At 42.7% G+C, this 15,286-nt stretch overlaps 1 protein-coding gene across 15 annotated transcripts in view; it reads right to left on the reverse strand.

Annotated features, from left to right (window-relative positions):
* The window catches only part of syne1b (spectrin repeat containing, nuclear envelope 1b), a 58,419-nt gene that overhangs the window by 24,147 nt on the left and 18,986 nt on the right, over nucleotides 1-15,286 (reverse strand). For 14 of the 15 annotated variants that reach the window (XM_057058488.1, XM_057058480.1, XM_057058489.1 and 11 more), the window contains 40 exons: nucleotides 15,115-15,281; nucleotides 14,728-14,881; nucleotides 14,009-14,634; nucleotides 13,715-13,894; nucleotides 13,450-13,600; nucleotides 13,149-13,307; nucleotides 12,880-13,062; nucleotides 12,700-12,801; nucleotides 12,412-12,615; nucleotides 12,064-12,271; nucleotides 11,867-11,979; nucleotides 11,589-11,794; nucleotides 11,367-11,516; nucleotides 10,994-11,285; nucleotides 10,744-10,916; nucleotides 10,345-10,654; nucleotides 10,057-10,221; nucleotides 9,475-9,831; nucleotides 9,179-9,315; nucleotides 8,880-9,057; nucleotides 8,566-8,748; nucleotides 8,316-8,459; nucleotides 7,733-7,888; nucleotides 7,260-7,424; nucleotides 6,994-7,166; nucleotides 6,605-6,758; nucleotides 6,317-6,460; nucleotides 6,063-6,227; nucleotides 5,646-5,963; nucleotides 5,300-5,455; nucleotides 4,835-5,005; nucleotides 4,360-4,686; nucleotides 4,109-4,261; nucleotides 3,748-3,915; nucleotides 3,457-3,633; nucleotides 3,220-3,366; nucleotides 3,016-3,141; nucleotides 2,753-2,929; nucleotides 2,318-2,583; nucleotides 72-2,232 (listed from right to left, as the gene is read on the reverse strand). In XM_057058488.1, coding sequence (XP_056914468.1) covers nucleotides 72-2,232; nucleotides 2,318-2,583; nucleotides 2,753-2,929; nucleotides 3,016-3,141; nucleotides 3,220-3,366; nucleotides 3,457-3,633; nucleotides 3,748-3,915; nucleotides 4,109-4,261; nucleotides 4,360-4,686; nucleotides 4,835-5,005; nucleotides 5,300-5,455; nucleotides 5,646-5,963; nucleotides 6,063-6,227; nucleotides 6,317-6,460; nucleotides 6,605-6,758; nucleotides 6,994-7,166; nucleotides 7,260-7,424; nucleotides 7,733-7,888; nucleotides 8,316-8,459; nucleotides 8,566-8,748; nucleotides 8,880-9,057; nucleotides 9,179-9,315; nucleotides 9,475-9,831; nucleotides 10,057-10,221; nucleotides 10,345-10,654; nucleotides 10,744-10,916; nucleotides 10,994-11,285; nucleotides 11,367-11,516; nucleotides 11,589-11,794; nucleotides 11,867-11,979; nucleotides 12,064-12,271; nucleotides 12,412-12,615; nucleotides 12,700-12,801; nucleotides 12,880-13,062; nucleotides 13,149-13,307; nucleotides 13,450-13,600; nucleotides 13,715-13,894; nucleotides 14,009-14,634; nucleotides 14,728-14,881; nucleotides 15,115-15,281 — 9,846 coding nt within the window. The remainder of the gene's footprint in view (nucleotides 1-71; nucleotides 2,233-2,317; nucleotides 2,584-2,752; nucleotides 2,930-3,015; nucleotides 3,142-3,219; nucleotides 3,367-3,456; nucleotides 3,634-3,747; nucleotides 3,916-4,108; nucleotides 4,262-4,359; nucleotides 4,687-4,834; nucleotides 5,006-5,299; nucleotides 5,456-5,645; nucleotides 5,964-6,062; nucleotides 6,228-6,316; nucleotides 6,461-6,604; nucleotides 6,759-6,993; nucleotides 7,167-7,259; nucleotides 7,425-7,732; nucleotides 7,889-8,315; nucleotides 8,460-8,565; nucleotides 8,749-8,879; nucleotides 9,058-9,178; nucleotides 9,316-9,474; nucleotides 9,832-10,056; nucleotides 10,222-10,344; nucleotides 10,655-10,743; nucleotides 10,917-10,993; nucleotides 11,286-11,366; nucleotides 11,517-11,588; nucleotides 11,795-11,866; nucleotides 11,980-12,063; nucleotides 12,272-12,411; nucleotides 12,616-12,699; nucleotides 12,802-12,879; nucleotides 13,063-13,148; nucleotides 13,308-13,449; nucleotides 13,601-13,714; nucleotides 13,895-14,008; nucleotides 14,635-14,727; nucleotides 14,882-15,114; nucleotides 15,282-15,286) is intronic. The other variant, XM_057058484.1, reaches the window with a different exon arrangement.

Genomic DNA, 15,286 nt, shown 5'->3' on the forward strand with positions numbered 1-15,286 from the left:
GCAACAGAAACTAAAACAGACACAGCTTATTACTTGGCAAAAATGTATTGTGTAAAAATGTAATGGCTCACCTGTCTGGAGCTCAATGCTTTCTGAACATCTGCCTGTAGTTTTGCCATCTCTTCGAGGCTTGTATCCACGTGCTCTGGGACAAGTTCATTCACACTGACATACTTCTGTTTTTCCCTGCTACTGAGGGACGCAACTATTCTTAGACGGGACTGCACTTCTTCTTGCATGATTTGCTGTTTTCTGATCTCCTCCTGCACCTTTTCCACCCGCACGTCAACAATCACACCACTTCCCAGTTCATCTCTGACCTGCTGGAGCCAGTCTAATGTCCTTTTCATCTCCGTTTCAAAGTCTTTACTCTGGACAAACCTAATCTCACACTCTTCGATTAATTCACCTACAGCAGACTGCAATGATCGCAGCTCCTCTTGCCACAGAACCACTTGCTCTTTGGAGGCATCATGGGCTGCTTGGTCCACACGGGGTGCAAGTGAGTCCATCTGCTCCATTAGCCTTGATAAGTGAGAATTAGCACTCTGGAGACTTCCTGCCAGAGCATGATAGTTCTTCAGCCTCTCCTCGGCCGACTGTGTTTCTGCATTAACTTTTACCAGCTGCTCTTTAGTAGCCTTTAATTCGGAGTCCATCTGCAAAGCCATCGCCTTGTGGTCCTCGAATGACTCCAGTGTCTCATCGAGATGCTCCACTTTCTGTTCAATCAGTCGTTTTAAACCATTGTACAAGCTCACAAGCTGGGTCATTTCCTCTGGGCACCATGGTTGACCAGTACTACGGAAGGCCTCTTTCTTCTGGTTTAGTTCACTCACTGCCAGACCCAGGTTACTCAGGTCTGTCTGGATTGCTTTATAATCATTCTGCAAACTGATAACCTCTTCAGTATGTAATCCTCCTGGTTGGATGCTGAGGGTATTAAACTGTTCCTCGAGTTCTTTCAGTGCTTTATAAGTGACGTCGATAAAAGAGGTGTACTCGTTTCTTGTGAGAATGGCCTGCTGGATTTTTTCTTGTTTTTCCTTGGCTAATGCTAATATGCTATTATACTGTAGGGGGAGACTGTTGAGCTTTTCATCCAAATAGCAGTGGTCTACCTCATTTAAACTAGGCAATATTTCTTGTCCAGCTCTTTGCACAATTAGAAGAAGATTTTCATATTCGACCGCTTGTTCAACTATGTGTTGATATTTTAGGAGCTGCATTTCCAGTTCAGGGTCTCCAACCATCAGATTGATTTCAGGGAATGTAACAATATCTGCTTGCTTTATCCACAGACAGATCTTTTCCAGATCGCTCTTAAAATACTTTCTGGACACAAAGACTTTTTCAAGCTCCTGAAGCTTCTGCCCACATCTATGCAATGTTTTGTCAAAGATATTTTGTAACTCCTGCAACTTTGTGAGGATCTCATTCCTCTCCTCTTCACTGGCATCCCTCATCAGGTCCCTCCCCTGAGACCACAAAGAGGTCAACTCACTCTGATAGGCTTTCAGGCTGCTCTGGATGTTCCTGCAAGTTCTGACCTGCTTGGCCAGGTCTTCAGGAAGCAGAGCAATATACTCCTCTGCCTGGGCCTTCTTTTCATTTTGCTGGACCCAGGAAATGGATTGGCCCACAGCCATTAGGAACTGTGTTCGCTCTGTGAATGCCTTGCTGAGATGTTTTCTGCGCTGTGCAACCTTCACACTCAGAGATTCCACCTCATTTTGAGTGTCTGTAATGAGGTGTTGCAAATGTTGTCGTTCACTGAGGCCCAGCCGTGCCAGCACCCTATCAGCATCAGCAGTGGCCTGTGCCAGCAGGAGCTGTTTGGCTTCCAACTCACTGCAGATGCTCAGATGGTCAAAAAGGAAGCTCTGGGCCAGCTCTGGAGGAGGGCTCATTTTCATGGCCTCAGACAGGGCAGGCTGTTGTTCCTCTGCCCATTCCCGCGCCTCTTTTAAACGAGCCTCAATTTGGGCCATATCTTCAAACGTCATGACAGAATCCTGGATTTTCCTCTCAATTAAACTTTGCATTTGAGACCATCGTTGCTCAAAGTGGCTGATCTGCTCTTTCACCAGCTCCTTGTCATCCAAGTTCAAATACTGAATAACTTTCTGTTTTTGCTCCTTCAGGTCCTCAAGAGTACTTTTTTGGTCTTCCAGACTTGCTGCCAGCTTCCGTAAAGCCTCCAGATGCTGAGATGAACTTTCAGCATCAGTCCTGTGCCAAAGTCAAAGTTAATGAAACATGGTCAATAAATTATTGGAATCAGAGCAAACAGCATCAAATGAATGCGGAAGCAAACCTGGCTAGACTGTCCCACTCTTTAGACACCTGCTCAAAGAGTGCCTCCACAGCACCAATGCAGTCATGGTATTCACTGGACCTCTGCAGATCCTCTTCTCTCTGCATCTGCAGCTTCTTGGCTTGATGACAGAGCTCCAACCAAGAGTGGCTCAGATGGTCAATCTCAGCATGTTCTGGAGAATCTTGGCCCCTGGTCAGTTTTCTGACAGTCTCTTTCATCTTGGTCAGGATGTTCTGTTTAGTCTCTAATTGATGGCTATATTCCTGCATCATAAACAATAGAATTGATAATCTCAAAAACTGCCCAACAGTGAGAGGAAATGTTTTTAATCCCAACACACCATGACCCGAATCTTAGAATAATGAACAGGCAACCATAATAAATAAACTGCATTCTTATCCATAGACAATCCATAGACAGAATGTTCCCTACCTTGACTTGTGACAGCATGTTTTGAGCTATTTTTGTCTCCAACTCTGCAGGCCTTCTTGAGAAGCTAAGCAGCTGCTGTTCCACATCTTGGAAGAAGTTAGTCAGCTCTTGCTTCTGTTCTTTAATCTCCCTCCAACCTTCAGAAAGCTCCTGGGCATTGGACATCCTTTCCTCTATCTGTGGCTCAAATATGCATATTATGGTAAGTATTGAGATCATTTTGCTTTATGCTTTTGCTAAGAATAAGCAGGGATGTGACTGACCGTAAGTTTTATTTGTTGGACCTGAGCAGCTGCAACTCTCACGGCATCATCGGATAAGTCACACACTGAGCACACCAAGTCCAGGTACGTGCTGGCTTGCTCCTGAAGGGCCCTGTACTGCTTCACCTGTGAGGATGAAAATAAAAGAAAGTTGTCATGGAAAGCATAACTAATTCAAAGTGTGAACAAGATATTCTATGTCACCTGTTTCAGTGCTTCCTGCAGACCTGATGGTCCCTGATCATTTGACTGAAGCTCCTCCTGCACAGTGATAAGCCAAGTTTCGCATTGTTGGAGAGTGTCCTGATGACTGACATGTTTCTGCAGTTCCCGGTCAAGGCTCTGGTAGAGCTATTGAACAAAGAGAGGAAAAACTTTTAAAGTGAGAACATTATGTTTGTCATATCTAAGTAAGTGTTGGGTTCAGCTTGATCAACTCACGCGTTGGGCAGTGCTGCAAATGGCTGAGTAGCTGTCTCTGGTTCCTTGCTGGTGAGACTGCACTTGTTGGCTGATCCTGGCTTGAACTTGAGCTGTACAACTGGCTACAAGATCATCTCCTTTTAGCTTTAAGTTTATAAGTCGCTCTTCAAAACTGGTTATCTCTTCCATCAATGCCTAAATAAAAACCCAGATAAAATGTAATGTGTCATTTTACAAAAATTCATACAATAATGCAACAAAATGCAAATTTACAGTTTAAACTGTGATTTGACTGTGTTGCTGTGTTACCTTATGTCGAGCAAGTTGCTGAGTGGCCATCTCCATGTTGCTGGTCTGCATAGAATCCGAGGTGACCAGTCTGCCAGACATCTGTAACAGCCACTTTTCAACCTCTTGCAGTTCACTGTTGTAATCCTCATGTTCCTTCACCCACTCAACAAAGTTTTGGACCTGGGTCTGTTACCCAACACACAAGACATGTACATGCATTGTATATTAGCCAAATGTGGTCCAGACATGAGATATTTTCCAATGTTTGAATAAAAAAAGCATCATGGCTGAAATAATATATGAATTTATGAGCTTGCATCATCTAACCATTCCTTTCCCACATACATTACCAAAAATAACAATTTAATACTGCTCAAACCTTTGCAGCTAAGCAGATGTCTTGGTAGTCAGCCTGCATCTTTTTCATATTGTCACTAATGGTGGTATCATGGACTATGTCCAGCAGAGCCTGTCCTTTTTCAAAGACAGATTTTAATGCTGACTCATGGGACTGTACTGTCTGCTGGATTGTCTGTACATAAAGGAAATGAGGAGAATATTATACATGAGCATATTGAAATTCACATGTCTATTTCACATAGAAAGAAAAAGTAGATTAGGACACGTTACCTTGTACTTTGCTAGCTGAGCTTTCTTCTGGTAAAGTTCAGCTTTAGGCTCCACACTGGATAGCAAAAAGTTCTTGGTCTCAATAAGCCACTGTGTCTGGGCCTTGTATTTGTCCAAAAAGTCCTTAGAGAGTGATATACACTTCTCGAGGGAGCTATGCTCTGTACGCAGAGTGTCCATTAGCTCTTGTAATTGGAGGAAGTAAGTGTCCACCTCATCCCTCAGCTGCTCTGCTTCAGGCTCCTCCAAGAATGCCATGGCTTTCTCAGATTTCTCTTTCATTGTTTTCAAGTAAATGTGACCCTGTTCCATGTCTGTCTGAAGAGCCTAAAAGATTCAAAATATATTTAAATTTATTGCAGTGTTGGGGGCCTTTACTTATCAAAAGCATGTACCGGTATCTATAGTAAAGGAGCAAATGAATGAAAAAAATGTCCAAGCAATCAGAAATTCACTGGGTTATTAGAAAGGGTACCTCTAGTTTTTTCATCTTTTTCTCCATTGGAAGGCGTTCCACTGCATTAATGGGGACAGCCACAGTGTTAAAATTCTTCTGAACTGTGTTGAGCCACTCAGAGAAAATGGTAAAAACACTCTGTGCCTCGTCAATGCATGAAAGCTCTTCCTGAAGCTGTTTGATTGTCTCCTAAAGTATAAAGAAAAAAAGGAAAGAGGAAAATACAAATTTTAACAATTTCAAACATTTTGCACTGCTTTGAGGGTCATTATTAAAAGTTTTAACCATTAAAATAAGTTTTCATATTTTATTATCTTTTATAGTGGATGATTATGTGTATGATTCTCAGTCTGCCTGGATTGATAAGTCTTAACAAGATAGATGAAGTTTGTAAGCATATGTATTTTACTATACAGAGCTACATTATAGAAACATTCATAACAATGTGTTGGTGTTAGCAGTGTACAGTTGCTAAAATATTACCAGCAGATGCAGAAGCAGAATATGGTAACGGGCGGTAATCTTGGTGGCTCTGGTACTGATTTGGCTGCTAATATGAGTCTCATCCATAACCTGTTGAGCCAAAAGACTGAGGCCCTCCATCTCTTCTTGGTAAACCATCACTTCCTCCTGCCAGCTCTGCTCATACATGAACAATAAAAAAAAAATCTATTTCAATTATTGTTTTCATTATAATTATGGTTCCAATAATTGTTTTTTTACACCAACATTTGTCTCTTCTAATAACATCACTGTGACAAAATTTACATATTCCTAAAACGGTGCTCGACATTAACGTTTGAATAGCTTCTATGTGAAAGTGCCTGACCTTTATTAACTGAAGTTGAGCGTCTTTAGTGGCACGGTCTGATTGTCGGTTGTTACGCAGTTGTGCTTTGGTCTCCATGCCTTTAAGCCAGCTGTCAAGACACTGAAACTTCTGCTCTATCTGCCGGAGCTTGGCCAGACTGCTGTTAAGCTGACCCCGGGTGTCGACCAGTTGGGCCTGATACAACCTCCACTCCTGTTGCAGAGTCTCCAGTCTTCGGTCTTCAATCTGAGGTAGGCCCCAGGGAATGACCAGTTCTCTACTGACCAGCAGTGTGTTGAGCAAAGCCTGGCCTTCTGTACAGTGGCACTGAAGTTCCTGAAGTTCCAGAGATGGTGCTTATCATTTTCACAGTATTCATTGGAAAGTACTTTTTTACATTTTATGTAACAGTGCAGGGAGTTCAACTGTTCATACCTGCAGCTTTTGCAGAGTCTCCTCAAGCAATTCAACTTCACCCTCTAGCTGTGTATAACAGCCAAGCTTCTCTTGTTCCTCTTCCAACCAGTCTTCAAATGTATGGAGTCCATGCTGATATTCCTGGTGAGCTTTCACCAGCTCTTCTGCTTTACCTACGGCTCTCTGAAGACAGAAATTATGAAAATTCATTTCCTATTACTTCTATAGTTGAAATACAGTGAACATTTTTTTTCCTTTTATTCTTTTGTTACCATGGCATTGTCTTTCACAGCATTATATCGCTCTTGCAGATCTTGCAGCTCCAGTTGGGTGACAAAGTTCTCAGAGATGCAGGCACTCTTTGCAGTAATGGTGTCCAGCAGAGTATTATGACTAAGAACCTCCTCATAAAGCAACTGAAATCAAAAAGAGGGAGTCTACAATTCACCAAGTCTGCAAACTATTTCAAGCTGCAGCTAAATGATTCAAGCCTATTTTAGCAAATGTGGATTCTGCCTATGCAGTATAACACACTATTACGCAATCTGAATGAAAAGTACCTTGGCCTTGCTTAGATTAGCAGTTTTGTCTCTCATCTCAGGGCAATGTTTTTCAGCTGGGTTGAGGCTCTCCTCCACATGCTCCAACCATGCAACAAACTGGCGTACATCCTCCTGGTAACTGGTCCACTGGGACAGGGAACCCTCCAGTTGACTATTGTTTAGAAGAGCAAAAACAAGTCAGATAACATCACTGCGGTTGATACAGTCATTGAGCCAAATAGTACCAGGTAGCTAGGAGACCGCCTTGTTACATAGTATAAAGTACTTATTGCTTAAGTTGTGTATAGAACCATTATATTTTGTAGGTTTAAAGATTTTGCAACAACTTGTATAGAAACGCAAGTAACACACACTTATATCAACTGTTTAAATGTGTACTTAGTTACCTTTTGCAGTGGATTGAAACAGACAGCAGGGCATCCCAGGAATCCTTTAGGTCCTGAATTTGCTTTTGGACCACAGGCACTCCCTCTGCTGATGTGTTTCTCTGAACTGACTCACCTCTGGTAATCAGCATTTTAAGCTGAATCTCTTTCTCTTGACGAGCAGTCAATAAAGCCTGGTGTGGTGTTCACATATGTGGACTTGTCACATTTTTACAAAGTAATTTGAATGTTATATTCTTGTGTGGAATATAGGGGATTTTTTATACCTCCAGCTTGATCATCCTGCTATCAAGAATATTTTTGTCAGCGGTGGGTGCGCAGTATGTGTGCAGCATGTGGCTAGTGTCAGCCACCCAATTCTGCAGCTCCTTCAATCCCTGGGAGAAAAGCTGGTGCTCAGAGACAATTCGGTCAATCCGTGATGCTTTCTCCTGCAAAACCAGTAAAAGCAATCATTGAAACCATGATCACAACCAGATTCCAACAGCCATTAATGGCATGGAAATGGAGTTCATCTCCTTCATCCCCTGCAAATAGCTGCTTTAAACTCCACATACAGCTTTGCTGTTTAGCAAATTATATTAAAATACAATTCTAATAGAAGTATAGGGTTGCAAAATCGATACCTTCCCTAGTTATCATCTGTAAAATTATGTAGCGCTCGATCCATTGTCTGCTTTCAAGCACTTTCCCCTAGAAAAGCCCCCGTGTACAGGCAGATCTGAAGGCATTACTGTACCTTGGTCAAGTTGGTTAAAGCTAGGTACTGAGCAGAGAGCTGTGCGACACGATGCACAAAACCCTTGCCGGCCGCATGTTCATCCCACAGCAGCTGGGCCTTCTCTCTCAGCTTGTTCAGCTGAATTTCAAGAGAAGCTAACTCCTCAAGCACAGACTGGAAGAGCACAAGCAGGTTAGCAAAGAGGCATGCAAGCTGACACGCACAATAAGGACAGTAAAATTCAGAGAAAGGTTGTAGAGTTAGAGATGGCAACATGAAAAGAAAAGCAAAGTGATGGGATGCCTGAGAAGCTTTTGATGGACATGGCGTGCAACCAAGACCTAAGTTTTAAAAATTATAAATGTATTCTAAAAGCAATTTTAAAAAAAAATCTATATAAATTATTGACCTCGACAGTTAAGAGAGCAGCTGAAAAAGAGGAGAAAGATGCCAGTAAAATAGAAAATAGGCAGACATTTGGCAAGTTTAGGGATTTTTGCAAATGACAGGAATGATACTCAAGCAATAACAGGACCTGGCACTTAAATATGAGGGGCTGTGAGCATGAGCAGTGCTGCGGGCAGATAGGTAATACAAGTACCTGTAGCTTGTGAAGCTCCTCTTTCTTGCCTGTAAGGTCATGAAGCCTTGTGCTGCTCTCCTGTACCACCTGTTCTGTAGCATTAAGGCAGTCCTGAAGGGGCTCAGCACAGGCCTCAAAATTTTCCATCTGAGACACCAGATTCTGAAAGGCACAACGTGATATGAGAACTCTGTTGGGACTTGGCCTTGACAAACAAAAGCAGATCTTTTTTAAACCCTAATTTTGGGGATGAATTCAACGCCCTCACTTGTAGCCCCATTTCCCTGTTGTGCAGGTTGGTCATGAGGTTTTTCCAGTCCTCTTTGGCAGTGTTCATTTTAGCCTGAATGGCTTCCACCTTCTCTTTAGCTGTAACATTACAGACGAGCTCACCGCTAACTAAGACAGCGTTCAACTTTGACTGCCCTTGCTCATGATCACTCAAAAATTCCTAAGAGGGTGAAAAGAGAGGATAACGTTAAACATTAAGATAAGGTTTTGTCAGGGTCACGCTGCTAAAATGATGTTCTTAAACAGTTTTCATAAGTGTTCTAGGTAATTTAACTCTCTAATGCACTCTACCTGAATCTTTAGCAAACTTGCAGAGGCCTCGTTGAGGTTTTGTGGCACGTCGAAACACTTTGCTGTGTTAATCTTTGCATTCACCAACCACTGTTGGAACTCTCTGAAGGCTGAGCGGAATCCTTGTTCCAGCTGTTTTTGTTTGCTTTGGCACTCTCTGGATGCCTGAAGACTCAGGCTAGGAAAAAAAGGAAAGGAATGAAAAAAGTTCCTGTGCCAGGTAAGTTTTATATCTAACTTATTTATCAGTAATAGAGTGTGTTTGTTGATGTGATGGAGTCCAAATTTTGCATCCGTACCTGTTGTACTCTTTAATGACAGCTGACACTCTGTCAGATTGAGCGCCCATGTCTCTGGAAAATCGGCACAGGTCATTGAGTTGAGTCTTTAGATTTTCGGTTATGGGTTCAGCTTTGCCAAGTTCATCCAAAGTGTCCTATGAGGTAAATATCAAAGAGGGGAAAAAACAGCCTTAAAATATATTTACTTTCACTCTGCCATCACCATCATATAAAATGAGGCCTCCTCTGCTATCACTGCTTCTATCAAAGAAATGCTGAGACTTAACTGTAAGGTAATGAAGGTCACGACCTACCTTTGCTATCTGCCAGCCTTTAACGGCTTCTTCTCCATTGTTTTTATTCTCTGCTTGAGACAAGCACACATGGCAGTCTTGTAGCTGCTGAGTCAAGGCCTGCAGGTCCTGCTCCAGTTGTGTGGATCGCCTGTTGAGTTCTTGCTCAGAGTTGGTTATGTGGAGAAGGGTCGATTCTAAACTGGCTCGAGTCTGCAGGGCCCCACGTTCCCACTGTTCCCATGAGGACATGAGGGCCGCCTCCTCTCGCTCCATAGCCTCATAGCCCCCTGACCCAGTGTGATCCCTTGCCACTGCTCCAAATCTTTGAACGCGGTTCAGTCTCTCTCTTCCTCGCTGCTTTGAGTCAAGCAGTTCCTGAAAATGGAAAAAGGTGTCATCATGGCCACAGTTGTTATTTCCTCATATCTTCTGTATCTAGTATCAAGGCCTGCTAAACACTTGATAGGTTAAAATAAGTTACAAGGAACAATCAAGGCAAGATGGAGCCGTAATGTCCTGAATCTTTTAGTGCATAAGTGTGTATTTAAGTTCGGGTTATAAATATTAACAACATTTTAAGGGCGATGGGAAATTCCTCACCTGCACTTTGGAGAGCTTTCTCTTAATGGAAACCGAGTCTCCTGACAAGTCTGACCAGCGCTGGAGTTCCTCTTTTGCAGAAGTCAGCCAGTCATTAAAGTCTCGCAGAGCATCGAGATACTGCTCATGTTCAGACACAATATTTTGCATGGACTGCACCTTAGCCTTCATAAGATAAGATAAGGAAATAATTACAGGCGATGAGGATGTCAATCTTCCAGTTATTATTTGCATGCCTTATCAAGCGTAAAAAAGAGTTTTCAGTGCTGCTGGTTAGTAATCCATTACCTTCACAACAGCTGAGATATCAGCAAAATGTGCACTCAGCTCCGCTCGAGCATCTGGTCCAAAGGACTGGTCTCCCGTTTTTTCATACATCTCCACTGCTTTGTCCGTTAGACGCGACAGTGCTGATGCATGTGCGTCGACATCAACCTGGAACGCCCTAAAGCGCTCAAGCAAAGCACACTTCTCCTTAAGTCCAGGTTGCTGAGGTAGAGTTGTTCCAAACTCCTGCTCAACTGATTCCATCCACTGTTGTATTTGAGCTTTACTTTCCTGAAAGCTGCTCCACTGAGCCACCGTCCACTCCAGCCGACTGCAAATCATATTTTTAATGAAAGTAAGAGGTTGGTTTTATGAACTGTATAAACCTTGAACTACCATGGGGCAGAAGACACTTCTTACCTGTGGCAGCTCATGGAAGTCATCAACATATTAGCCCAAGCATCCTTGAGACTCTGTAGCTGTGAGCTAATAATCTCCTGTCCCTCCAGTCCTTTGTGTTTTAGGACCTGTTCTCCTTTGCCTACAGTCATATTAAGTTTCACCTCACCCTCCCCCTTCATTAGCAGAATATCCTACATAAAACAAAATAATATATCAAAATGTAATATTCCTTTTCAAGAAAAGACAAGAAAACACATCATTTACTGACCTGTACAAGCCCTAGTCTTTTCTCCAAAGTCTCTTTATTGCCAATGGTGCTATTGAGCGATGCCAGGCGTTCCTGAACTCCATTAAGCCAGTTCCAGGTGGTCTGCAGTGTCTCTTCAAAGGCCTGTTGCTCCTGTAGAGTGAGCTGGCAGGTGTGCACCCTCTGACTCACACGCCTCAGCAAGGCCTGGTGCTGTGACTGCAGCTGAGCTGAGACTCTGGTCTCGCTACCATCACCTCGGCCACCTTCATTCAGTGCTTGACCCTCCTGGCATAGGCGCTCGAACGAATCCCTACGTGGACAAAGACACAAGGTTTTTTTTGTTTATTTTTAAGTGCTGGGAAAATGTCTTGATTTTAACATTTCTGCAAACCTTTCTTTGAGAATTTCCTGTTGATATTGCTCGACTTGTTCAAGCACAGCTTTTTCAGGACCATGCTGTTTTGCTTCCAGCAGATCTGTAGTCATTCTCTTCTCCACATTCTCCACCCACCATCTGAGCTTTTTAAGGCGACCCTCAAATCTGTAGAGAATTGACATTGCAGAGTTCATACAGCGGCTGGTCCTTTAGGGGGCCGTTTTGTGTGACATTCACCCTTTCATGAGAGAGGCACTGTCGTCCAGGATTTGTTGGTTCTGTCCACACTGCTTAACAAAGCTGTCCCAGTCCTGCTGGATGGATGACAGGTGCTGCTGGACCTGCCCGGCACTGGCTTTAGGAAGATGGAGTAACAGTTTCTCTCCGTTCTCACAGACCTGAGTAAGGCGTACCTCCCCCTCCTCCACGCGATCCATGGCACCCTAACACAAAACTCGTCAGTTTTAACTTTATTTGTGTCCACTTAACTTTCAATGTATTTTGTTCCTGTGTACCTTCAATTTCTGTAGTTTCCGTTCCACAATTTGAGTGTCCCCCGATCGGTCCGAGCATTCTTTTACAATTTCCTTCTGTTCATTAAGCCAGCGATGAAACTCCTGAACTTGATCTAAGGAAATAAAGGAAAAAGAATGGCAACATTAGAAGCACATGAAAAAAAATGTCCAAAGTTCCTTTACATACAATAACTCACCAATGAACTGCTGCTGAAGACAGTTTTGCAGTGACGTCAGGGTCCGGGCAGACAGCTGGTTTACAAACTCGTAAGTCTTGATGAGGTCAGTGAGAGCCGAACCCAAACTTGCCAGCTCCTCTGATGGATATTTTCGACACAGGGTGTTGAGACCTTCCCTGGTAGAGTCAATACTTCCCTGCTGATTTTGCAATTCTTTCTGGAGATCCTACAAAGCAAAGTTATTTAAATATCTTATAGATGCTGCATTAAGAAAGTTTTATCTTTGAAACACAAAAAAATAAAGATGATTTGAAAGATGTTGCCAATGCATGTGATGTAAATGAAGGCATTGTTAACTGACTGCACCTTTACTTTGCAGATGTCCTCAGGATCTGATCCTGTGGGTGAAGAAACAAGAGAATCCTCCATACTTTTTAGCCATGCAGACATTTGGGTGATGTAGTCTTCCAGTTGTTTTCTTTGGAAAGTGAAATCCGTGAGGTTTGCCTTGACCTGATCATGTAGCTTGTGGACTGTGCTGATCTTTTTACAAAGGTCATTCTGAAGAATCTGTTGAGGGTGAATTAAACTATGAAGTATAAAACATAAATATAAAAATGCATTTAAAGCCAGAAGAACAAACAACTTGATTACCTGTAATTTAGCAGGTGTTTCCTGACTTTGACTACATTTCTTCACCTCTGACACTTTGCTCTGTAGGGTTTCAAGTTTTTGCTCCTTCTCACTCATTTCCACCTGCATGTGTGATGTGATGTGATTTTATTTTTATTTTCCTTTTAGCTATTACTATTCTTACTGTGGCAGTGATCTTACCTTTAAAACAGATAGTCGTTCTGAAACTTTCTGAGTGTCATTGAGATTGTTCAGGGCCTCATTTAATTCAATCAAGCCATTGTTTGCCCAACTCTCAATGTCATCACTGATTTTATGCACATCATCCCACAGCACCAGACTCTGGTTCAGTTGGTCAATATTCTCATCGATCCTCTCAGACACCTGACATGTAGAGCAAACCTCAGTTTTTAAGGGGACTTCTAGAAATAACGCAGTACAACCATAACAACTCCTGAAGTTAAACTTACATCCAGCCACTGATCCACAAGTGTATCCATATCCTTTTTGATGATGTGAATATCACAATCAGGGATCTTCAGGAGCTCAGACAACAGCTGTTTTCCTCTACTGGAAAACGCATCCAGTTCATGTTGTTTGCTGGCCATTTCTATCTTCACTGCTTCATGCTGTAACAAAGAGGGCACCACACAGACAACAAACATTCACAATCTTCTCATGACCAGGTTTAAAGCAATGCTAAACAGCGATGAGGACTGTTATTACAGAAAGGTGGCGTAAAGCATGAAAGATGACATAATTTGATTTGACCTTTGCTAGTGACCTCCTGGTTCCCTCATGGTCTTTCAGGACAGAGCTAATGTCACTGAGATGTCCAGCACCCTCAGATATGCTGCTAATGGATGTTCTCAGGATTTGGTATTCTCTTAAAAGGTCAGCAAGGGTGTTGCACTGCTCTTGTCTGTTAAAACAAGACAAATTGTGTAATATATAATAAATTCCTTGCATCCATGCACATGTTTAACCAACAATATTTTCTGATGCATTGCATGAATATCCTTTATTCCCTCAGTACCTCTCTGTGATGAGCCTTTTGGTTTCCTCCCAGGTGGTCTCCAGCAGACTGAGCTCCCTCAGTACCTCACCAGCCAACTCTGCATCTTTCTGGGCCAGCTGATGGCCCTTGTCCCTCAGCCACTGCTCCTCGTGTTGGTGAGACTGTAGCTCATCCTCCATCTGATTAAAGAACTTTATCCTGACAAAGAGTTGAACAATACCAACTTTTCCTTAACTCCTTTTTTGCAAATGCAAGAAATGATTGCAGACACACTGATGAATATAATATTGATGGAAATACATTTCCCTGTACCTTTGCTGCAGTGCATGCATGGTAGGCTCTTTCAGTCTCTGTTGGTCTGCCTTTTCTTCAATGTCCTCCACAGCTTTAAGTAGTTGCTCTTTCCTCTGTCTAAATGAGGTCCACAGAGCCCCCAGGGCTTCTGCTTCGCTTTGCTTTGTACCAAGTAAGGTCTTTACTGCATCTAGCTCGGCACTGAGGGTATCAGCCAACATGCGGCACGATTTGCGAGAACCATCATCGACGCCTATATGAAGATGGCTTTTGCAGAGGCTGCTATCCAGATTAACAGCGAGAGTCTCAAGGTGGCTAATGTCTGGGACAATAGTGGCCAGCTCCTGTTGGAGTTCTTCTACTTTTCCACGGTCCCAGCTTCCGGCACTCTCCACGGTTTGCTTCAAACCCTGCAACACCCCTGCTGCCACACTGTGGGTGTGGAGAAAAGCTTCAAGTCTTTCAAGGCACTCTAACTGCTGCTCAGTTATGTGTTGGGCCTCTACATAAGGCTGGAGACAGCTGTCTACTTTCTTATTAAGGAGCTGTGCATCACTTGGCTCACAGAGCTGACAGAGCTTCTCAGTTTGCTGCTCCAGAGTTTGTCTTGCCCCAAACTGCTTCTGTAAGGCCACCTGGGTCTCCTGTCAAATACAATTTAAGTATTTGATTGGTTTTTGCTGTAACAAATGAAGTAACTAGCAAACATTAATACACTAATCCCCTTTGGTTTCTACCTTCACTTGTGAGAAGGTCAATTGAAGGTCGCTGATGCTGACTTGCGATGGTGAATTCAGACTGGAAAGTATGCTGTCACACCAATGGGAAAACTTGAGGAGGGTTTGATCAAACTGTTCCACCAGCGAGAGGTGGTTTTGTAGTTCTTTGATTCTGGGCGACAAAATAATAATACACGATAATGAGACAAACCTGTCTTGGGTCACACACTATGAATACCGATTTATGGATGTGATTTATATTAATCACTCTGTTAGTGAATAGCTTTAAAACATAGCATCTAAAATTTTTATCCAACCTTTCTGATTTTTAGCAGGTCTATACTTTAACACCCTCTAACGAAAGGTATTCGAATCATTACAGGGGATTCCTTAACATTGTCTTACCTTTCAGGGATGACTTCATTCTGAAAATCTAATCTCTTCTGCAGAGTCCCAAGGTCATCTTTCAACTGCTGAACTCTTTCTTCAGATGCAGTTGGACACAATGAATTGACTAAAGTAGCAAGCTCAGGATGAACAAGCTGGAAAGACTGAATTTCAGAATGTAAGGCCTGCG

This window comes from Takifugu flavidus, chromosome 16, assembly GCF_003711565.1.
Source record: "Takifugu flavidus isolate HTHZ2018 chromosome 16, ASM371156v2, whole genome shotgun sequence".
NCBI classification, from domain to species: domain Eukaryota; kingdom Metazoa; phylum Chordata; class Actinopteri; order Tetraodontiformes; family Tetraodontidae; genus Takifugu; species Takifugu flavidus.